Here is a 23002-nt window from a genome sequence, read left to right as displayed (position 1 = left end):
CCGGTGCAGCAGGTAGATGACAGCGTCATCCACCCCGATGTTTGGCCTGTAGGCAAACTGCAGCGGGTCTGTTGCGGTGCTGACCACTGAGCAAAGGTGGCTGAAAATGAGCCTCTCCATGGTCTTCATCAGGTGGGAGGTCAGGGCTACTGCGTGGGTTTTCTCTGGGGGGTCCCGGTTCCTCCCATCGTCTAAAAACATGCTTCATAGGTTGATTGTGACTGTGAGGGTGTGGCCCTGCAACAGGTTCCTGTCCAGGGCAGCCCCGCCTTCGCCCTACAGTAGCAGGTTAGGTTCCTGCAGCCCCGTGACCCCAAAAGGGCTACATCGGGTGAAGAAAAGGATGGATGACCCCAAACTACAGTTTATCTGCTGCTCTGCTGCATTTTGCCTTCGGGTGTGTTCAGACTATGGTCTGTTGGTCTGGACCCAGACCTCTTAGTTTGGTTCGGACCGGGGATTCAGACTGCCTTCAAGGAGCTTTTCCTGTTCTGGACTAAAGCTAGTAAACCCAACCATGTGACTACAGATTTCTCAGTGGTCAGGGATTATGTGGGCGGGGGAAAGCAACTAGAGGCAGAAATGATGAAAGTCCTGGGCTTTTAGGTCATTCAAACTTTATATTGCGCTCACAATTTTTGAATGTCTGTATCAGCGTTCGGCACATCACCTTTGACTCGCTTTTTAGGTGCAGAGGAGGCGTGCTGAAGGGCGGTTACTGAGGAGAAGACGGGTAAGAAGGTACGCTGATGAGTACATCATACATTTCTCTTTTTTTTTTTAAACGGCGGACATGACGTCATCAAATTCACCAAGTTAATATCTAATGAATATGAGCGTTTTGTGATGATTATGAGTCTGAAGAAAAAAACGTAGGCTTATTAAAAAATACATTTAAATTGGCAAAAATTGTTTCGCTTGCAATGCATTGTGGTCTAAATTCACAGATCTAGTGAGCATTGATGCACACTGGTTTTTGCAGAGCCTAGAAGATGGAGAACGCTCTATATAGTGCACTATATACTCAGATCATAGATGTTCTGGAGATCAATGCAGGGAAGCAGATGGAGACGTTAGAAGGGAGGAGCAGTGAGGAGGATGATGGTGAAAGGAGGCTTGAGCTACCAGGAAAGAGTCAAACCTCCGTGTATGGATGTGGTAACACGCAACATTTAAAAGTCATGGAAATTCTTTTCTTACTACAAAAACAAAACTGCAGGATTCCCTGCCTCATAAATATGAAGACAGTTTACAAGGATTTGATTCATGTTTTTGAAAACGTCTCAGTTTTCCTGCTGTGTTTCTGGGTGCTGTGTTCATCAAAACAGATGAGGCGCAGAGGCTGGCGGTTCAAATCTGACTTGTATTTAAATAAATCATCCTACATTGTTGTACAGAATTTACACATCAGAGCATTTTGTATTTTAAACATGCATTCAAGTGAAGGGAAGAAAAAAAAAATCACTGAGCTCCTCACGATGCATTAAGTTCTCCAGGAGACAAAGAAATGTTCAGTCACATCGTTACATCACCAAGTCAGCCAGCAAACCCGTCGATTCTTTACAAAAACGCAGTTTGTACAGACGTATATACAAGCAGTCAAGTTAAAAGGCAAATAAATAAATACACACACACACTTGTTTTTGTATCTTTGTGGGGACATTCATTGGCACAATGCAGTCAGCATCCCCATACATTAACAGGAGTTTGGGTTATTTGTTTTTAATAAAGTGCAATTCCAGCTCTGAAGAACTGGTAACACATGGAAAAAACTGCAAAGCAAATAAAAAAAAAAAATTCAATTATTCACAACAAAGCTTTAAATGTAAAAAAAAAAAAAAAGCTTCAGATTTTCATTTAAATAAAATGAGGACCGCTTCCCGCTGTCCTTTCCTCCTGTTTCAACTGCAGGAATAAGGAGTGCGCTTCCTGAAAGGGTTTTGGGTCTTTGGGTGAAGTATTTTGGTCTATTTACATTTCGCACGTCAGAGCAAAGCTTTGCAGGCTTTCTCAGCCGTGAGCCTCTCTGGTCACGCCAGTCGGAGCGTCAGCAGGGATGTTCGGCCTGTAGAGCCACGGCAGCAGGCAGATCCCCAAAAAGCTGCGCTGTTGTCCTGGGTAGGTGTTAGCCCGTCCTGCTGCCCGAGTTCAGGTTGGATCTTCATTCAAGCCCATTACAATAAAGGAATAAAATAACAATAAACCCCATTACAGACAAACCTGACCTCTAAACCCGCCATGTGCAATGACCTTTGAGTCCAGTTTTGACCCCAAAAGCCAGAGTTCAGTGCAAACGCGTCTAGAAAAGAAGCAAAACCCAAACGGAAGGAGGTGAAAGATCTGGAAGTGTGACAGGAAACCAGAGGATTATTGCTGTGCTTCATTTATTGTGTGGCTAAAGCTTCAATTCTCTAGGAGCAACTGAAAGAGGTTTCTGAAACGGGTTTGTGACGGTCTCCTCGTCTTGAGGGTTTTGATGCTCAAACCACACGGTTTTACTAGCTGGATCAACAAAAAGAATTCACCGCTGAGTTTCAGAGGCTCCAGCTACAATCTAGGCGTCAAAAACGGAGAAATGTTGCTCGGTGAGACGAGCAGCAGCAAAAGTGCCTTCGTGGACTTTTTCCAGGAACATCAGTCTAAGCAGACGTCATTGTCCACAGAGTCCTTTGACACCGTCGGGACAGAAAGAGGAGCTGAGGCGTTGGGACGCTGAGCTCATGCCGCTGCTATCAGACCACAGAATTCTTTTCCCAGATCCCTCCTGTTGCTGAAATAACCGGACAGAACCGATTCAGTCGTTGGATCAGTTTTGATGCACCCAAATGTTTGATGGGATTTTTCCTCGAAGCAAGAGTCTTAGCCATCCAACATACTCAGGTTTAACTTGGGTTGAGTCTAAATCCTCCTAAAGAGGATCCAGCTCAGGACTTTAGCCCCTGATCCAGCTGTAGTTTGATGCTAAAGCTTCACATCCACAGCAGGCTATGTTACGTTCAGTTCTTTAGGCAAGCTTAAATTTAAATTTGTCATGTGAAAACTAACAGCTAATTACAACCAGGAAGTCTGTTTCTTTTCAAAATAAAAGCAGAGGACTTGTCCACTGTGTCCAGGTGATGGCGCTGCACCAACAGTGGGTCCACGCGTTTGCTTTGCAGGGAATCTGGACTTGAACTCGCGTCCCAACACCCCCTCCCCCTGTGGCCGCTGCTCCCTCTGTGCACTCCCACCGCCACACATGTTCCTGTCAACCTGCAGGAACGCCTCCCCCAAGGACTCAGGTAAGAAGATGACCTATTGTGTGTGTTTGCTGTTGTGTTGCTGTCTGCGTGCTGAAACCAGGTCCCAGGTCTCGGCCTCGTCCCGTCAGTGGGTTTAGGAGGACATGCCGTTGACCAGGCTCCTCAGCTGCTTGACCACGGTCTCTACCAGCTTCTGCTTGTCGCGGTCGTTCTTCCTGAACTGTGAGAAGATGTTGTTCTTTTTGCTGGTGTCTTTCATCCTGAAGAGCCAGAGAGAGAGAGAGGCAGAACGTCATCTTCAGGTCCTCCCCATGAAACACTGGCGCTGGACAGGAAGGTCTGATCCACTCTGTGGCTCCGGATCAGCTCTGAGAAGCACTTTTCTCATTTCAAAGTGAGAAACAACTAAACCAAATCCATACTTGGTGAGATCTTTCTACGCCTTCCCACCAGCATCAGCTCTTCCACTGGAAGACATGTTAGGGATCTTAAAGGTGTTGATCCCCAAATCCGGGCCTTGAGGGCCGGCCTCCCGCTGGTTTTCCAGAAAACCTGGATCAGGTGCGTTCAACCAATAAGGAGCTTCAGTGGCAGGTTAGTTGGAAAACATGTAGGACACCGGCCCTCTAGGCCCGGATTTGGGGACCCCTGGTGTTGATTATGGTCTGTACCAGTAACCCTCAACTTCATCAAAAGAAAAAAGACTAAAGCAGATAAGAAAAGACAATAAAAGAGAGAAGTACACTAAATGACATCCCATTTCTGTCCATAACAAGAATTCTGCATGTGAAGCGTGCACGATGATGAGCGCAGAACAAAGCTGCACCTACCCCCTGTAGACTCTGGCGGCAGCGTTAAAGACAGAGAGCAGAAGAAGAGCAGTGTTTTACATGAGAACACAGTCCTGTTTTAATAGAAGAGCTTCTATCTGATCTGTTGTAAAGTTGAAGTTACAGGTTGACACAAAGCAAAAACCTGGCTGGTTCCGTCTCAGGTGTGCATGTCAGACACTCACTTCTCCAGCAGAGCCAGCGCTGTGGCGGGGTTCACTCTCAGGTACTTGGAGTTCGGCTGGCCGTAGTCTGCCAGGTAAGTCGACCAATCCCAAACCATGAACAGATCCAGGAGCTGTAGACAAAAACACGGACATAAAACAGGAGCTGAAGGCCTCAGACATGAAGGCGAGACAAACGGACCTGAGCCAGGGGCACGAACACAAACATCTGTATCGGGATTTCTATTCACTTTACAGAGTCTGACCTTAATAAAATGAGCAAGAGGAGGAGCCTGATGAATTATTATGTAACAGTTCTAAAGCCTTAGGAAGTCCGTGCATTTCTGTGTGGATGCTGCATTTGGAATAAAAACGGGGTCATGGGGGGGATTCAGACAGTGCTTTATTCTGGGCCACAGGGAGCCGGAAAAGGGTCAGGGTTAGGCTAATACGAGCCAACAACAACACTGAGCTGTGGATGTAGTTCAAATCCATGCGGTCAATGCTGCAATCTGCATCTGGGCTGTACGTAAAAATGTTGCCATAACATCAGCCTTTATTTGTCTGACTGGAAACACAAATCCACGTGATTGTTTACACGGTTTCTCAGGACTGTGTAGAGTTTCTGCATTCAAAAGCCGCCTCACGCACCGTCCCAAAGCCGTTCCTCTGCTCGGAGACCCGGTTCTCCCAGGAGACCCGGTTCTCCCAGGAGACCCGGTTCTCCCAGGAGACCCGGTTCTCCTGAGGGCGGCAGCTCGCTGGCGTAGGGCAGCTGGACAGACTGCAGTCTGAAGCCTCCTCCAGAGCGCACGCCGTAACAAAGCACCCTCCCCTTCCCGCAAACACGAAGCTACGAGTCTGGCTGCTCTGATCAGAGACACGGTTCGTGGTCCTGTTGGCGCTCCGGAGGAGGCTTTGGACCGTCTACTCATGACCTAAACCAGAGCAGCAGTGACCCACGATCTGAATAAACTGTTTCTATGCACCACGATCGGATCAACAATCGGCATAAACACCCATCTCCATGAAAGGAATGTTGATCCGAATGAGTCTGATCGGGGCAGAGAATTACAAACGGCGTGTTTACATGACGCCTTTTATTCTGATCAGGCGTTTATTCTGATTCCTTTTGTCCGTGTAAACGCAGCTACTGATGGCCTCGTAGAACTGCACCAACACTTTGGTGGGCAGCTCGAGCTTCCTCGGCTGCTGCAGGAAGAACATCCTCTGCTGAGGCCTCTTGATGAGGGAGCGGATGGTTATTCAAACGTATGAATTTGATAAATGATCTGCACTTGGAACAGTAAAGCCTAAATAACTTAAAACAGAAGTTAGGAACTGGATTATGATCAATAGGAAAAAAACAAAAACTTTAAGATCGTCCTGATAACGGCGGGAGCTTTATGGAATCCAAACGGATCAAAGTTTGTAGGAACAGCAGACGTTCCAGCTCTTCCAGGGATTTTCCTTAAATATTTGTCTTGTTTTTAAAGACAGAAAATCCAAATTTTCCTAAAAATTCTTTCCAGTTTGATAGAAATCATAGGAAACAAGAGTTCTTCTTTGGACTTGAATGACTGCACTATGAATAGACATTACTGCAGATAAAGCTCATCGTCAATTAGTTGGTGGAGGTTTGTCAACAGCAACATTTGACTTTTAGAATCTAAACTAAGTAAATGAAATCTGTCCTAAATATTTGTTCTGACAACTCCCGATGACAGAATCTCGTCTTTTGTGGCCTACAACCTCTGTAGTTTTTACAGAATGTTTGAAACAGTCTCAGCGGGACACAGACAGCATGGATGAGGCGGGCAGACTGGGTTGGGTTACCTGTCGCAGGTCAATGAAGGCCAGCTGCAGCGTGTCCCCCTGGAAGCCAGGAACCGGCTCCGAGCTGGCAAACACTAAAAAAACACCAGACAACTTTAAACCCTTTGGAGCAGAAATATTCACACACTTCAAAACCCAAAACATCCACCTCTATCAGCTGCAACTCACAGCTAATGCCTTCATCTGCACATGGTCACATGGTCACAGCTCCACAGGGACTTCAAACTTACATTCACACTGCATAACATCCAGGTTGAACTGCTGAATGGCTCCCATGCTGATCTGCTTCAGCTCAGAGTCCAGCAGCATCTGCATCAGCGACGTGGACAGATGCTTGCAGGCAGACATGCAAGCCGTCTGCGCAACCTTCCCCTGCAGACGCAGAGAAGGGCAGATGATGAGGGAGTCGAACAGGAAACAAGAGCAAGTCATCCAGAAAGGATGGAGAAGAGGACGAAGAGTTTGTGAAAAGAAAATTGAAGTGTAAAAAAAAAGAGGAATAAGGATTAAGAGCAACAAAACCATTTGATGTGGAACTTTTTCCTACAGGGAATCCAGCAGTTAACATAGGAAGCTGCAGCCTAACAGTATTAAACACTGCAGTTTCCTCATGTTCAAATTTGTCAGCTCACTTCAGCATTTAGACAGTTAGACAGGCGTTCTCATTGAAAAACAGGGATCCTACAATTTCTTCAAGTGAAATTTCAGACTTTAAGACCTTTTTAAGGCCATGCATATCAAAAATTAAGACCAATTTCTTCGCCTATTTCCCATTTCATTCAAAAATTCCCCTTTTATAACCAAGGCTGTGGCTTCTTTTCTTGTTTGTGGTCTGTGTGTTGTGATGCTTTAAACCGACGGCAGGAATTCAGCGTATTGGTAGATCAGGATTGGTTCTGCAGCTGTTTATTAACACTATTTGACCAAAAGAATCGCAGTAAAAAAACAAAAACATTTCTGACAAGAAACGTGAAACAGAGACGTTTCAAGCAGCACAGTTTTTAAGGCTTTTTTAGGCATCATTTCATGAATTCAATGCTTTTAAGACTTATTAAGACCTCGCAGTAGGTCTGGGCGATATGGCCTAAAAATACAATCTCAGATTTTATTTATTTTAATCCCCCCCCCCCCCCCCACTTAAGGAAAGCAATTAGTACAAACTGCAGACAAATTAAAGCAAATTTTGCTTTTATTTAATCAAACTCAAGACAAATGTAACCCCCATTTCTGGGATGAATAATAAATAAATGATCTCACTCTTGGAATCAAAGTCCCAGCTGTGTTTTCAGTCACATTTTGTAGTCTAGACTAAAAGGAGACAAAGATTCACCTTGATAGTAGCACCATTTTCTAAAGGATTAACAATACAGCTCATATAATAAATGATGGTTCTCCACCGTACCCCTTTCCTAGGGATGGGTACCGAGCCCCGGTATTGAACGAGCCCCGGGGCAACATTCTTCAAGACCGCAGTATCGTGAAGATCTGACCTCAACGGTTCTGCTATCGGTACGGGAGAAGTCGCTTTTTTGTGTCCCTGAAGATATAAAGTAGAGCTGTGATGGTGTGGGATTTTTGATCACCGCGGTGATGAAGCAGCAAAAGACGCAATCAACCCCCTCCCCCTCCACATTCCACCCTCACCGGTAGCCACGTTGTCGCTTGCTGTTTCCTGTGTGCTATGATGTTGTTGTTTGTCGCTTGCCGTACCACCGTGTGAAACTAACTCTACGGAAACTCTGGGGAGCCAAAAATGCGCCATTACACAAAAACTCTATTTAGTTATTTTTTATATCGCCCCATAACAAAAAGTTTGAATGAATTCATTTAATCGATTTATCGCCCAGGCCAGGAACCCTGAGATGGGATTTCAGTCCATTGGTGGACAAGTTGGATTCTGAAACTCTAATGAAGATGTTTGCAGGACATGTCTGATGAAGACTTGGGACATGCAAACTTAACAAATTAAAAGTACAATGATCCAATTTCTTTGTAGTAAAAGATTAAGTTGGCTGGACAAAAAAAAAGCAACCATATTGCTCTAAAATTCCAATTACACAGTTAAAGTGAAGGGATTTGAATGGCCTCTTTTGATCAGAACATTCTTATTCACACTGAAGCAATCAGAGAAGACCGCATGCAACTGTTTTTCTGCTTCACAACATGATAAAAAATATACATCTTAATAATCATTTAACAAAATGTCTTCATGTTTTCAGCTAAAAACCAACCTCCACCCACAATGAAGGAAATCAGTCCTAACCCACAAGATCAGTTGGAAGTTTGAAGTACACAAATGTAAAAGTTATTTAGTAAATGTTTTGGCAGCTTCTATATATTTGAATCCAGTTGAAAAAAACTATTGCAATTAAATTAAAAAGGGAAAAAAACATTTGTACCAGAGTTTTTCCCCCTATAAAATAGTTCAGATGTGACTAAAATGTAATCAAAACCCAACAAACACTGTGCCCATTGAAAGACGTGACACATAATAGACCAAAAGTATTGACTCACTCGTCCACAAATTGAATTTAGGTGTTCTGATCATTTCCACGTCTGCAGGTCTAGCTGTCTGCATGTTCTGGACGGATGGGACTGCAGGACATCTTATGATTTCTAATTGCAATGAGCTTGATGTCTCTTTCTCCTGGTGCACAGAGTTTCCTCGGCCGATACGCCGTCTAAGATCCTGAAAGGTTCTTTGTGCTTCTTCAAAAGAGCTTGAACGTCTGGAAACCTCCATCTGCTTTGTGTGCCACGCTGGCCGGGGTCGCTCAGCACTTTATAAACGAACTGCACTCAATGAATCTCAATGAGGTTATAGGTGTGTAAAAGCAAGAGGGTGTGGAGGTTCATCACGTGATATTTGTTCTCATGAGGGATTGAAACACCTGAATTCAGGTCTAAGGACGGAGAATAAAATAGTTTTGGCTACATAGAGAAGCCTGTCCATAAACCTGTGGGCTGATGCCATGCACACTGAAACCCAAACATCCAATGGAAGAAACCAAAGAAAGGAAAATACAAAAGCATGCAACTGTGCAAATGTAAGCAAACAAACAGAAATGGTAGTCATGTTTTCTTCAGTACCAAGGTCTGTACTTTCTTTCCATTGTGACCTCTTTTCTTCAGCTGCCCCTTACATGTCTGAAATAAAGACATTTATCTGGTTTAAAAGCTAAATCAAATTATCTTCTGAAACCAAACGGTTTTGACCGATGGGATGGACTCTGTCCTCAAAGAACGCCTGAAAGACCCACTCCCCTGTCAAATCATTCCCAGGGGTCTTTTCATTATGATTAAGTCGCTTTTAGCCAAAAGAGTTGTCTGCAAAACTGACACGGAGTAACTCTGCCCCCACTTTCCGTCATCCAACTGTTTACACTCTCTGCTGGTAGATTACACCCCCCCGACCTCCAAACTACCATTACTGGTGCAACAAAAACAGCAGTAACATCAGATCTGTCCATTCGTCCAGTTCTGATCCAGATTCCAGCTCAGACCAGGAAAACAAAGACGTTCATGGATCCACTGGTCAGAGCGGGGAGCTCGTTGCTCCGCCCATTGACTTTTCTACGTAACAAACAGGATCTTTTTTTGTGTGTTTTCTCCTGATTCACAATGATTTCAATAAAGAAAAACTCCGAAATGCAATTTGAAGATACATTTTCTTAATATGTGTCCTCCATCATCAGAATAATGCCACTAGAACATCAAAAACACCGTTTTAATCGGAGTGGGTCTTTAAAAAATGTAGTATTGATTAAAAAAAAAAAGGTATATGACTTCAGGATATTTTTTATATGAAACTGGATTCAATTTGACTAATCTGATGAGACGATCTGCTTTGTCTCTATTAATGAAGGTCATGAGAAGGTTGTAAGAAGCGCCCGCAGAGACACCAGCCCAGAGGGGCGGAGCTTCTGCATTCATACGTAAGCATGCATTTTACGTCCCCACTGCCGGCAGCGAAGCGTTAGAAGATCCAGGCAAGCATACTCACCGACATTGATGCATGGTCATTGTTGTTTTTCTGAGCAGAGAAGCCCAAACCAACCACAAATGGAGAGGGGGGGAGGGGGGGAGGACAGGAAAAGAAAATAGCGGGAAGAATAAATGGACAGGAGGAAGTCATTTCAGTTGGAGAAATCTTGGATGAAGGCAAATTAATCGAGGAGTCAAAACAACAGTGCTGCTCACTACAGAAGGTGAGGATGGAGAGGCAGCAGATTAAACAAACCAAAAAGAAAAAAAGAGGACGGGATGACAGATGCTGGAGAGAAGAGCAGGGAAAAGAAGGAGCAACGACAGAGTCTGACCGGAGAAGACACTAACAGGGAGCTTCTCATCCTCTCTTCATTTATTTACTTACTGACAACAAAAAATCTGCTTTGAACGACCTAAAGTTGTTACATACGACGGGAAAAGTGCTGCAGTTCATCCTCAGACAGAAATCCACATTCCTACAGAGGTGAACATGATGGTAAAAAAACCTGCAGAGCCTGTGAGACTGAGAGGAATGAAAGCAGGAGATGATTCCTTAACACGTATGACAAAAAAAACAAAATGCCTCTAAACACCAACGACACAGACGGACATCTCTGAGAAGCCACACGGCTTGAACGGCGAGGTGAGACTCACCGGAAGGTGCGTGAAGACCTGGAACGTGGAGCGCAGGAAGTTAATCAGGTCCATGAGGTATCCTGAGGCGCGGCCGTCCGACTCGGCCATGCACCACTCGTAGTCTGCAAGCTGGATGAATTCATCGATCTTCTGGTTCAGTTTGGTATAAATTTCTCCTTCTGCAGCGTGGCGAGCGTCCTGAAACACGTTTTACATGAAAAGAAGTAACGCTTTGAGCATCATACTACTTCACAGTTTGCTCTAATAATTTACCTTTAAAGTGTTTTTGTGGCAAAGCTTGAATCAATCTTTTTAGTGCAACCCCAGCTCCTCTTTATGAATATTGTATGACATTACAGAGTTCCCTCACTTTCAGTCTGGATGCTTTGCAGACTTTTTTCATGCCTTTTTTTTCTCCCTCTCCACAGCGCACTGTGTTCTCTGACCTGATTGGCTATTGATCTTGTCAATCAATCCCTTCCAGGCAGCGTCTCCCGCATGTGTCGCTCACCAGAAGTGACATAAGTCTTTGATCGTCATCAGATCTCTGTCTTCCTTCCGTGATCGTGGGATTATTTTTCTAGGAAGGTTTGAACTTTGAGTTTAGGAGGGAAACGAGTGAAAATGTTCCTGTCTGAGAAAAGTCAAGTTTTACTGCATTAAACCCAGTTTGCTGATTTCACCAATCAGCTATTTATTGAACGTATCCGCTAAATGACAGAACACAATAATTCCACAATAAACCTGAAACTGTTCATTTAACTCAAGTCTGAGGGCTAAATGAGGTATTTTTTTAACTGCAAAAATCCCAAACATTGAGATCAAACTGTTTTATTGATCTATAAAAAAAGAAGATTCAACATTTAGAGGCAAAATGAAAAAGGATTAAACCAAAATCAAAGCAAAGATGAGATCTAAATAATATGACGATTGTCTAAAATAAAAAAGCTCCACTCAGTTTATTCCAAAGGTTTTACAATTATAACCTAAATTTTGAATGAAAACGGTGCTAATGGGGGGGTGGGGGGGGGGTGTCATTCCTGCAGCATTTGGACTGTGAAGCAAAGCAGGAGACACTTTGAACAGAGGCTGTGTTTTGACAGAACGTTTCCAGGAGGGAACACCTCCCATCCCTGAATAATAAATACTTTCAGCTATGCCTTCCAAAATGCCACAACCCCCAACCCTAAACCTTTAACTATGACACACAAAGATGAGAGTATTTGAAGCTAGAAGGAAAATGCAGGGTTGAATGCTGTGTTGCTGAATCAAGATGAAACTTAAGGGGTAAAAATTGGCAAAAAGAAAGAAAGAAAGAAAGAAATGATCAAAGATATTTTGGAGAAAAGTGCCAGCGCCAGGAATTGAACCAGCGAGCTTCTGCACCAAGGTTTCCCATGTATTTCAATGGAGGCAAAAATCCTGGAATATCTGGAAAAGTTCAAGGATTTGGAGGACAAAAGGCACAGCTGGAAAAAGCTGAAAGAGATGAACATTTGAATAGATGAATGGTTGAAACAGCTGAAAAATTATAGGGGGAGATAGAAATGGAGGAAGATACTAAAATAAAGAAAGAAAAACAGGAAAATAATGGGTTGAAGGATTTATTTCAACCAAAAAACTGGCAGTCTGTCCAGAGGCAAACACAGCACAGGTCCACCTCACCTTAAATGTGGACAACCCGTAGAGTCTGGTGGTGTGGACGGTTTCTGGAGAGACGTTGGTGATGTTGGTTATGAACTCCTCCAGGTACCTGCAGGCCTGCTCCAGGTGGGTGGTGTTAATGATGATCTGAACCAGCTGCAGACACAAAGCACCAGGTGAGTGCGGCACGTAGGCCCACGTGGCGCCGAATGCAGGACTCCTCCCACCTCTGTCAGTCCTATGTGAGGTTTCTTGATGAGGTTTTGCAGGCAGCTGCTGAGAGTTCTTGTCAGCAGCAAGTTGGTGGACTTTCGCAACATGTCATCAATCTCTGTGGAACTGGACACACAAGAGCGTAGAGGCTTAAACTCATGGAGCAGAGGCGCCTTTGACCCCTTCAGACCTGGACATCACCCTTTGGCTTATACAAGTGAATCCTGCTTAACTGGGGCTCTGTGATGACTAAATAAGGGCGGCGTAAACCACAGGTCTGGTCTTTGGAGGCTAAAACAACCTGCAGGTCCCTGATGGAGGAAATCAGAGAAGGTTCCCAAACCTTTAGAGGTTACTGTTAAAAAGGCAACCAATTCCATTCAGCTACTATTCCCAGACAAAATAAAAGCAATGGTGGAAATGGAAGCTCTTCAGGAAGCGACCCGGTGGTGTTTTAGATCAGACCGTCACTGTTCAGCAGGACTTTATTGATGCCGTTTGTTTTTTTGTGTAATTTCACCTCAGCTGCTGCTTCAGTGATGAGCCCAAACACAAACGTATCTGTTTTTATAAGAAACTATTTAAAGCTGTAGTTGTAACTCTGGGAGGAAACAATAGAGAGAATGATGTTTGTTGCATTGGGGTGAACAATCGTACCTGCGGTGCAGCGACTCGGAGAACTTGAGGCTGGCGTAAATGAACTCCTTGACCTGCGAGTAGATCTGAGGGACAGACTGGGACATGGGCAGCTTCTTTGGAAAGCTTTGCTGCTCACACACACACACACACAAAGACATCAAACCTCATCAACTCAGCAGCTGACAGCGTCATGTTTGCACACGGCAGCATGGATGTTGGTGCAGGAACGGGTACCTTCTCGATCTCAGCATCGTGGAAGGGGAAGCGGCTCACCACCACTTTATACTCCTCCTCCGTTTCCACTGGGATGGGACTGTAGTTGTCCGTCTCAAAGATCTCCCTGGAAAAGGTGTTTTTTTTCTTTAGCATTCAGAACATTGACTGCACATGCTAAACGTTCCTGAAGCGTGCTCACTCGGGGCACAGCTTGACCTGTGTCCTTCTCTGACGCTGGAACACAGACCGAGAGCGGCTAAGTCAGAAATGGATGAGCTTGCTGGTTTAAACTAGACTTTACTGGATCCAGACACAAGTTATAAGGCACCAGTGTAAGTAAATCAGGTCAAATAGGTTTATAAATCAGTTTACACAATGGTCTGAGTGAATGCTCAATTCTGATTGGCTGCAGGGTGTCCATTAAAAAAAAGGGGAATGGACACGTAAAAAAATGCCCCGGTCATACAGCCTGAATGTTGTAGATTTTTGCTCTGGCCCAAACTCCAACCAGAACAACAGAAACACGGAACACAGGTGGACAGATGTTATTCCAGAGTTTAGCACAACAGCAAATCTCTGTCCGTTCAAAATGTCTCTATGATGGACATGACAGCATCTCTAGGCAATCTAGGAAACAACTTGTGGACTTTTTTTCATCATCTCAACAAAAACAAGCAGTTAGAAGTGAAATTTCCCCCTTAGTCCTCTTTCTCACATATTGACACCAAATCTAACCTAAGGTAAATGTTTTTTCTCCGAATAGTTTTCAGTGGATGAGTTGTGAACAGGATCCAGAGCCTAGGCAGCAGTTTGACCTTGTTTTTGTCACGTCTCCGTTTCTAACCCCTATGAAGCGGCGTCCTACCTGAACACCAGAGCCCACTTCTTCAGCAAGGTTTCATTGTACTGGTCTCGGACCTCAAACAGCAGATCGAAGAGTCGACTGACCGGGAAACCATAACCCTGCACACACATGAACAGGCGTGTTGGTGGCCGTCGTGTGACCAGCGCGTTTCTCTGAAACATAACTCTGAACAAACCTGCAGGGTGTCGGCAAAGATAACGATGAGGTTCTTCAGCTCCAAAACCAGATCTGGATCGTCACAGTAAGACTGCAGGAGAAGAAAACAGACGTCAGCAAACGAGAGGAACGACCTCCTCCACGCTGAAAAGTTCTTCATTTAACATTCCATCAGGCGAAAAACAATGATTTGTGCTTTCTATTACATTTGCCTGAGTGGAACTAAGATCCAGGATAAATTGATGACTGTGAGAGAAACAGCTTCAGTTACTGAACAGTGAAGTTCCTGTCTGACAATCTGAGAGTCAAAGGAGAGAAAAACAAAGTCTGCAACCGTTCACACTAAAAGAGCCTTTAGGTCTGTTTCTTATGGATCAATTCCTAGAAGTCTCTTTCACCCTTTGGAAAATGTTGATACTGTTTGCATTCGTGCTGTAGTTACTTTAGAAATATAAAAAAAATGTAATTCATTGTTTGAATAAAAACAGAAATATACAGAAAAAACGTTTTTTCCTATAAATGTGAAATAGTTTTCTATGACTTCCTTTCAAAATAAGAGACATCCAGTGTCTGATAGGATCCTTCACCTACAGGTAATGTTTTCCAAAGAAAAGCTGGAAACATTGCATTTTTTCTCTCTATACCTGAGGGTTTCCTTTTTTTTTAATTATTCCTGGTCTTAACCTGAACACAACTTTAATGATTCAATAGAAGTAGTACATAAAGAATAGACAAACAGCCTTTTATTAGCAACTTCCTACTGCGACGCAACTAAACAGTGTTGTGCAGAATATGTGCTTTAAATTCATACGATAAACGGAGCGAACAGAGAAGTTCAAACTCTTTACCATAGATCTGCTTAGCATTGGAAATCTGTGTATTGTGGAGGGACGGCGGAGCACGAAAAGCCTCTTGGTTTATTTTTGTAATGTGGAACGTTTTCTTTACAGATAAACTGTAAAAAGCTGTACAACTGATCTGTTCTAGGGTCACCTCAGCTGCAACTGTATAACACCTAATGTGGAGGTGAACATTATATTGTTATGCTCTTTAGATGATGCAGTTACTTGATTCTGTTGATGCATGAATATTGTATTGCAGAAATAAGCTTGTTTCCCGGCTGCAGCAACAGATAAGATGTGCTGAGGTCAGCAGCAGACCCGTCTGTGACTTTTGGTCTCAGTTTTGGAGCCACGACACCTGCAGTGCAGACTGGACCAAAACAGCCTCATGACGTGTTTTTGCATGCTTACATAAAAAAGACCTTTCTGCCTTGAAGACAGAGAGATAGCAGAGAACCAGCGAGTCTCACTGGTCGTGTTTCTCCTCTTTCTGCAAAAGGTTTGAAATTTTACGCAGACTCGTGGGAATTTCCGTTATACATATGGAAACATAAAGGAAAGCAGTGCAAATGGAGTATCCCCTTATTTTAGAAACCCCTGTCGTTTGCAGAGAGGCACTATGAAGGGTAACAGAGCTCTGGGCTGAGTCAGCCATTCAGAGCGGAGCAGGGAAGCCAGTTCGAAGGTTTCCATGATGGTTCAGTCATTTTGACTGAAATACTAGACGTTTCCACATAAAAACACAGATTTCTCCTGTTAGTTGCAGATATGGATATGCTTCACTGTGTACAAACAGGAATCTGCCTCAGAGGGCTGACATGCCGCAGGTTTGAGCCCCGTTTAAGGACAAACCGGGGCTTTTGTTCCTGCTCTCCTCCCATGCTGGGTGGCTCATTCAGGAACCCGTTAGCATAATCCTCCGGGTCATTTCCATCTGACTGACCAGCAGTCAGGAACTCTCCTGCTCAGTCTTGCAGGCTGGTTCTCGTTAAAACATCAAAACCACAGTCTGGATGAGTTTAAGCTCCTCTCTGCCAAAAGAAATGTTATTAGTGAGTCTGGGGGGGGGTCTGTGTGTATCAGCCTCTGAATGGTAAGACACCCCCCTCTGTTAACTCTCAGCAGACTCTCCAGTCACCCCCCAAAGGCGTGTTCATGCATGTGTGAGGGCCTACAGAGTGCGTGCGCAGCACAGCAATGATCTTGGACAAGGCCATGTTCCAAAGTTCATCCGTGAACGCTCTGGTCACCAGCCCCTGAGTGGCGTGAAGAACGTGGTCCTCCACAACGAAAAACCTGAGGCCAACAAGAAAAGCGTGAGCGTCTGAAGGCTCTTCGTCTCGTCTGTAGCAGACAGAGCGACAGGCGGAGGAGGTCTCACCCTACGATCTGGTTGAAGTATCTTCTGTAGCCTTCCACCGTCTCATGCTGGAAGCACAACAAATGCTGTGAGCAGACATGCATTCATGTCGTTTCCACTTCCTTTTCCACCACAGCTCCAAAACAAAGAACATTGCATTTCCTGTATTTCTGCGATGCATTCACTAATGTTTGCAGTCTTTTAATGTGGTTTGCTCCATAAAGGTTTCTGTGGAGCCGTGCACCACACGTCTGAATCCCTGATGCCGGTTTACAGGGAGGGCACGTTCATCCTCACCATGTTAGCCTGCGGCTGCAGAACCAGCCGTGCTTGTTTTTTCCTCTGTTTCCTGTAGTAGTTCTCAAAGGTTTCTCTGTCGCCCTGCAGACACAAACACACACACACTTAACACAACCCCCCCACGCGCCAAATAAACTCATTCTCCTAATCGACATCAGAAAAATGTAATCAGTTTGAATGAGACGGAACCAGCTTCCCTGGCTTTGGTGTCAGGAGATGCATTCAAGTGACAAAAGGATTCTGACAAAACTGCATCAGCAGTGAAACCATCTTTCCACCTCGTCCGGTGCTCAGCGCTGCAGCCCACACAATGAAGAGCTGGAGCCCCATTTAAAAAACAGTGATGACTAGAAGGAGCTGAAAATGCAGAGTTGATGCTATATTGATGAATGAAAATGAAAGTCATAATTGGCAAAGAAGGAAAGAAAGAAATGATCAAAGTTGACCATAAATAAAGTGAAAACAGCTCAATAACAAAGAAGATGTGTCTGTGAAAAACACAAGAGCCGGGTATTGAACCAGCGAGCTTCTGCACCAAGGATTCCCCATAGATTTCAATGGAGGCCGAAATCCTGGAATATCTTGAAAAGTTCAAGGGGCCAAAATCAAAAAAACATTATCGATGTGGCATCAATGCCAACGTTCTGTGGGTCTGAAAAGCTGATTTAGTCAGAAAGTCATTCCAAGGTCATCATTCAAACAGCCATGAACACACGACGCTGCTTAACGGATGAGCAGCACCACACGGCCAAGGCGCCTTCAGGTTGGACGGTCAGGTGTTGCAGGTGAACTCGTCTCAGAGTGTCATCAGCATCAAAACACAGAACAGTGTGTTTGCAGCGAAAACACTTACCAGCACCGTGTAGATGTGTAGACATCTGTAGACGGGAGAGAAGTCCACCAGGTCCTGAGCTGTAAGGATCTGTCACACACACACACAAGAAATCAGGTCAGACACAAGAGACCTGCGAATCTGACGAGCCGAATGAAATTCAATGCTGCCATTTCCATATTCCAATTTGAAAAACTAAATAAGGGAAAACAAAAGCCTCAGGAATCCTGGAAAGTTTAGGATTTAGGCTCCAAGAACAGTTTTTAGTCTGACTCCAAAAGCAAACTAAAGCAGTTGAAGGCCTATATATTCTTCCGGATTTATTGATTTAACTTTTATTATAAGGTAACTGCAAGATCAGACGTTTCTCCCATCAGTGTTGCTCATAGTTGTAGTCAAACAACAACACAGCACTGATAAACCTGGACAGTTATGAGGATGTCTGCACCACATGCAGACAAACACTGAAAGACCTGCAATGCAGACCAGAGAATATGTCCTCACCTCATCATCAGCGTCCTCTTCGTCTCCTGCACCGTCATCCATCAGCAGACCGTTGGGCATGTGCGAGTGCGCTCGTCCTTTCAGGGAGAACAGGGGTTTGGTGTAGTGGTCTAAGCCGGCCTGCTTTGCCACCGTGCTGATGAAGGTCCTGTGCTGCTGCGCCTGTGCACAACTCACGGTGAGGCGGATGGATCCAAGCCACTCGGCTGAGGATGAAGCTGCCGTCACACCTGGACCCACCTGTCTGATGGCAGTCTCTCCAACCTTGTCTGAATGCTTTCGTATGCTCTCCAGGAAGTCCTTGAGGTCCGACATGGAGACGTCCTTGATCTCCTCTCTGAGTTTGGGCAGGTTTTCAGCCATGATCTGACAGAACCTGTACTGACTCACTCTGTAAAGACAAACACAGCCCCTCATTCTCTCACAAGTGCATTTTGAAATGGCTCTTGATGGAAGTCGGGCAGAGCTGCACGATGAGGAATTATTCTTCATATTCAAGGATGAACAGCAAACGTGATCCTACCTGGGGATGTACACCTTCTCCAGTTGCTCCATGGTTTTCAGAGCAGCATAGTACCTGTGGAGAGGAAGCGACTTGAGGCTGGAGGACAACAGACTGCTGCTGTGGCGCCTCTGAGGCACTTTGTCCACAACACGTTTGATATATTTCTCATTTCTCGGGACGTTTTTTTCCACTTTTTCATTAAGCAGAAGGATTTCCGTTCAGCCGAGACAAAGACAAGATGTTTCAACAGTTCTGTTCAGCGGCAGCCGCATTCAAACGCTACTTCTTAGTGTATATGTAAGGGCTGACCAAGTGTGCATTATCAGAAATGAATGCACACAAGTGAGTTCATTTCTGATAATGCACACTTGGAAGGCCATTAACCCACTTATACCATGACATATTCAACTAGTTTTTAGTCCTTTATTCTTGCTGTTTTTACGGTTTGGACCGTTTTTCTAGGCGTGCAGTTGTGGTCCATCACTTTTTAATGCACACCCAGCAGCCAATCAGAATCATGAATTCACCCAGACCATGGTATGATGCACCTCATTTGCATGAATGCAGCACAGTTCCTTTCTAAAAGTTTTTCGGTTTTAGATTTTTTAAATTGTTTTTTAATTCACAGTCTGGGAATAAATGACGTGGAGTTCAATGTTGGGTCAGTGTGCTAAGCTCCCATCATTAGACTGTTAAGCAAGCTGTGAAGGGATCTAATTGGTCGGTCAGGGAGTGTAAAATGTGTCGCTGACAAACGAATAAAGGAGACACTCTCACAAACTGCACTGCGAAAAGGTTGATCAAGATGCAGGGCAGCAAAACGGACGACGCACAGCCACGTACACGACTCACTGACGAGTCCAGAAGCTCTGCCACTGGTGTTTGAAGTACACTTCACCATCACACACACACACACACACACACACACACACACACACACACATGGTGGCCATCATGGTCTAATTGACTTGGATTGGCTGAGGGCCACAGCGGAGCGGCAGTGAGGGGGCCTTGTTGTGAACAAGGGCATACTGAGGGTCAATTGTCCTTCCACTGAATGGTCTCCTTCTTTGGAACACAGTCATGAACAAGAAAGGGTCATTATTTTCCTGTCCAAAGTGAGCTCCCCTCCGTTCTTCATACAGGCAGGCACATAAACACAGCTCAAGGGGAAGTTCAGGGGGTAAAAGTGAAGTTCAGGGGAGCTGCAGAACGGGGCAGGGGTTGAAAAGTCTGAAAGGAACCTGCTGCACATGTCCTGCATCGTCTAGATCTCTGTCAGGACCGTCATTTCTCCAATCATTCAAACTCCTTCGACTAAATATTTTCTGTTGGCTTTTAAAGCTCCTAAAATATGGAGTGAAAATCCTTCGTCAAAGCGTGCTGAGTTGAAGGGAAACGTTTTTCTTTTCATAAACATCGACAACTGTAAGTATAGGATGGGTTCTCTCTGCGCTCGTCCTCCACCCTTATCCTTATCCGGCGCCACTCACACAGGAAAGACTCAGTTGTGGCTTAAGCCTATCCCAGTGGAAGAGTGTCCACCCTGACATTGGGTCATCGTGGGTTAGAATCCAGTGGGGTCAGACTGAAAATGTTCCCGATATCTCCCTGGGGGTTACATGCAGTGAACAGATAGAGAGACGGCTGAGAGACAAGGACGGGGACTTGAGTGGAAAGGAACCAACGGTAGAGACTTGTTTATGCTCTCAGGACCCAAGGTTTGTGCCTGATGGGGGCTTTCAGAAGTTCAAATTTATGTAGGAGTTTTGGTTGAATGCTCGGTGAGACATTTACCTTTTGGATGTCAGCTGCTCCTTCAGTTTGCTGTACATTTCCAGCACTACAAAGGAAGGAAGGAGGACAGGATTACATTCCTGAAAAGTTTTTTGTTTTACAGTGAAAAGAGAAAACACAATAGACATCCAACTGAGAAGTCTGCTTTAGCTGAAATCAAAGCACACAGGCTGTGTCCAAATTTCCTCCCTAACCCCTAAATAATACAAAACTCGATCGTGCCGGACAATCTAGTGTCCTGGATTTTAAAAGCAACTCCGACACCACGCTCACTAGTTTTTTGTTTGTTTTTTTGTTAAATGGCGAATACGCCGTCTCCGCTTTCACAAAGTGAAAATCTAACCGGTGTGAGCGTTTTACGACGACCATTTAAGAGGAAAACATTGATGGTTTATTTAAAAAATATATTTAAATCCTTCTTCTTTTGCAAATATTGTTCAAACACAATGCATTGTGGTCTATATGCGCCAATCTAGTGATCATCGATGCCCACTGCTTTTACGCAGAGACTCCTGGGAAATTTCTAGGGCACTAAATGTTGGAACTGTCGACTCGGACAGCACTCTAAAATGGTGAAGGCGCTTTATGGCGCACTGTGTTGTGAAGGAATTTGGACACAGCCACAGACGTGACCGACCATTGCATCCTCTACAGCAAGAACCCAGTTTCCATAGCAACGGACAGGGCAGTGAAAGTGTAAGACAGCTCACTGTTTTTCCTGTAGTTATTCGGTGTAAACGTCTTTTTGTGCGCATTAATTATTGTGTGCGCAGAGTATTAATCTTTGGTGAATATTGGTGAAGTCACCAATATCTAGAGAAACAGACGTGAGCCTTAAACACCTGGAATACAGAGCTGGAGCTTCTCCACTGTGGTGGCCATGTTCCTCTGTTGGATGCGACAGCGGATGACCTCCTCCGTCTGAGCCGTTACCTGGAGGAGGAAGGAGAGGATGGCAAAACCAGAGCGGTGTAAGGTCCTGGGGGTGGAACCACAGGCTGAGTTTGGACATCATGAGAGCACACTTACTTCCTTCCCTGCTTCCTGGAGTCTTCGGTTGGTGTCCGTCACTTGACCCTTAGAAATGAAAGCACAAGCAGAGTTGAGATGTTTTGTTCAGAAGACCCTCTGGAGGAAGATCTACACCAGGACGGAGCATGTGCTGCAGTTTCCACACATGAGCGGATAGTTCAGTGGAAAAGGTCACAAATTCAAGTCTTGAATCTTTTTCCTTCCACAAAACAAACCCCTAAAAACATCTCTGTAGGCCCGTCCTCCAGCGACTATGAAAGCAGTGTTTGTTCTTGCTGCTCTACTGTTTCATCGAATTCAGCAAATTTGAGAAAATAATGAAAAGAAAAAAAGTAACTCTGATTGTGGGACTTAATACATTTAATTGAGATAATTATAATTAAAAAATCAAATTCAATACAATTAGCAGAAAACAAATGAAATGTTATATTTTAATTTGGTTAAGAATAAAAAGACCCATTTGAATAAAGGTCAGACGTGCAGGAGACTTCATTATGTTGTTTATTGTATTTTAGTGCTTTTTATTATCTGTGATCTTCTTAGTTTTGATAACGAATCCATTTGTCCATTGTGGGATCAATTAAGGTTCTATTTCCTATGCGCTGCAGGATTCTGCAGTAAAGCAGGAGCAGCTGATAAGGTGTCCTACCGAGTCCTTCCTCTGGACTCGGATGCGTTTCCAGCATCCTGTAGAGCTGCAGCTACAGCTCACCGTCTCAGTTTCCCTCAGCATCAGCGCACAGATGTGAGAAGGAGCTGCTGTTTTCAGACCCTTTCTGGTTGAGGGATGAAGGTGACGTCTCATTTTTTCCCCCCTTAGCATCCATGTGTGTTGTAGGAAGCGCGGCGGAACCTGTTTTCTTTCTGCTTCCCTCTTCATGCCCTTTCCACTCTTCCTCCCTCCCTGCAGCTGCTCAGCTTTGTAATCAGCTCATTGTCCATGGAGGAGCACGGACAAAGGCTGGCAAATTCAGATTAACCAGGCAGCGGGGACCTGAACCCATCGGCGGAGCGCTGGGCCTTTCATGGGGTTTAATGGCTTGTGACAGGCTCTTTCTCACAGATTCAGTGACAAACTTCTCAATTCTGTAGGTGGATTTTTGAACTTTCAGCTCTTGTCATGCGGCACGGAGCCATGACCCATTTGACCAGTCAGCTTTCGGATGACGGCCTTCCCAACCGGGAAACAACGAGATAATCACTTTCTTTATGTCATTCTGCAGAAGCATTTCACATGAGCAGAGTTCCAAACAGCAAAGGAAAAAGTCGGTTTTTAGGTCTCACTTTCAGGTATTTAGCTAGAACTGTAAAAACTCTGAGGTCCAACTTTTGCATGTTTACTGTTCCTGCAGCTCTGTGCGAGTCAGAATCCGCCCTGAATGAAAGACCAGGACAGAGAACC

At 44.6% G+C, this 23002-nt stretch overlaps 1 protein-coding gene across 7 annotated transcripts in view; it reads right to left on the bottom strand.

Moving 5' to 3' along the window:
* Positions 1 to 1343: 1343 nt before the first annotated feature.
* The window catches only part of exoc6 (exocyst complex component 6), a 27357-nt gene continuing 5698 nt past the window's right edge, over positions 1344 to 23002 (bottom strand). For 2 of the 7 annotated variants that reach the window (XM_011488543.3, XM_011488539.3), the window contains exons 3-25: positions 21598 to 21645; positions 21411 to 21501; positions 20569 to 20614; positions 18790 to 18843; positions 18507 to 18657; positions 18267 to 18428; positions 17784 to 17852; positions 16928 to 17011; positions 16652 to 16698; positions 16446 to 16566; positions 14448 to 14519; positions 14273 to 14370; positions 13426 to 13531; positions 13210 to 13319; positions 12567 to 12678; positions 12361 to 12495; positions 10714 to 10893; positions 10076 to 10105; positions 6303 to 6444; positions 6073 to 6146; positions 4258 to 4370; positions 4073 to 4084; positions 1344 to 3502 (exon numbers count right to left, since the gene is read on the bottom strand). In XM_011488543.3, the coding sequence (XP_011486845.2) occupies positions 3376 to 3502; positions 4073 to 4084; positions 4258 to 4370; positions 6073 to 6146; positions 6303 to 6444; positions 10076 to 10105; positions 10714 to 10893; positions 12361 to 12495; positions 12567 to 12678; positions 13210 to 13319; positions 13426 to 13531; positions 14273 to 14370; positions 14448 to 14519; positions 16446 to 16566; positions 16652 to 16698; positions 16928 to 17011; positions 17784 to 17852; positions 18267 to 18428; positions 18507 to 18657; positions 18790 to 18843; positions 20569 to 20614; positions 21411 to 21501; positions 21598 to 21645 (2184 nt within the window). In that variant the 3' untranslated portion in view covers positions 1344 to 3375. The remainder of the gene's footprint in view (positions 3503 to 4072; positions 4085 to 4257; positions 4371 to 6072; positions 6147 to 6302; positions 6445 to 10075; positions 10106 to 10713; positions 10894 to 12360; positions 12496 to 12566; positions 12679 to 13209; positions 13320 to 13425; positions 13532 to 14272; positions 14371 to 14447; positions 14520 to 16445; positions 16567 to 16651; positions 16699 to 16927; positions 17012 to 17783; positions 17853 to 18266; positions 18429 to 18506; positions 18658 to 18789; positions 18844 to 20568; positions 20615 to 21410; positions 21502 to 21597; positions 21646 to 23002) is intronic. The other 5 variants (XM_011488544.3, XM_011488541.3, XM_020712081.2 and 2 more) reach the window with 3 other exon arrangements.

This window comes from Oryzias latipes, chromosome 19 (genome assembly GCF_002234675.1).
Source record: "Oryzias latipes chromosome 19, ASM223467v1".
Lineage (NCBI taxonomy): Eukaryota > Metazoa > Chordata > Actinopteri > Beloniformes > Adrianichthyidae > Oryzias > Oryzias latipes.
This window is presented reverse-complemented; position numbering and strand designations above follow the sequence as displayed.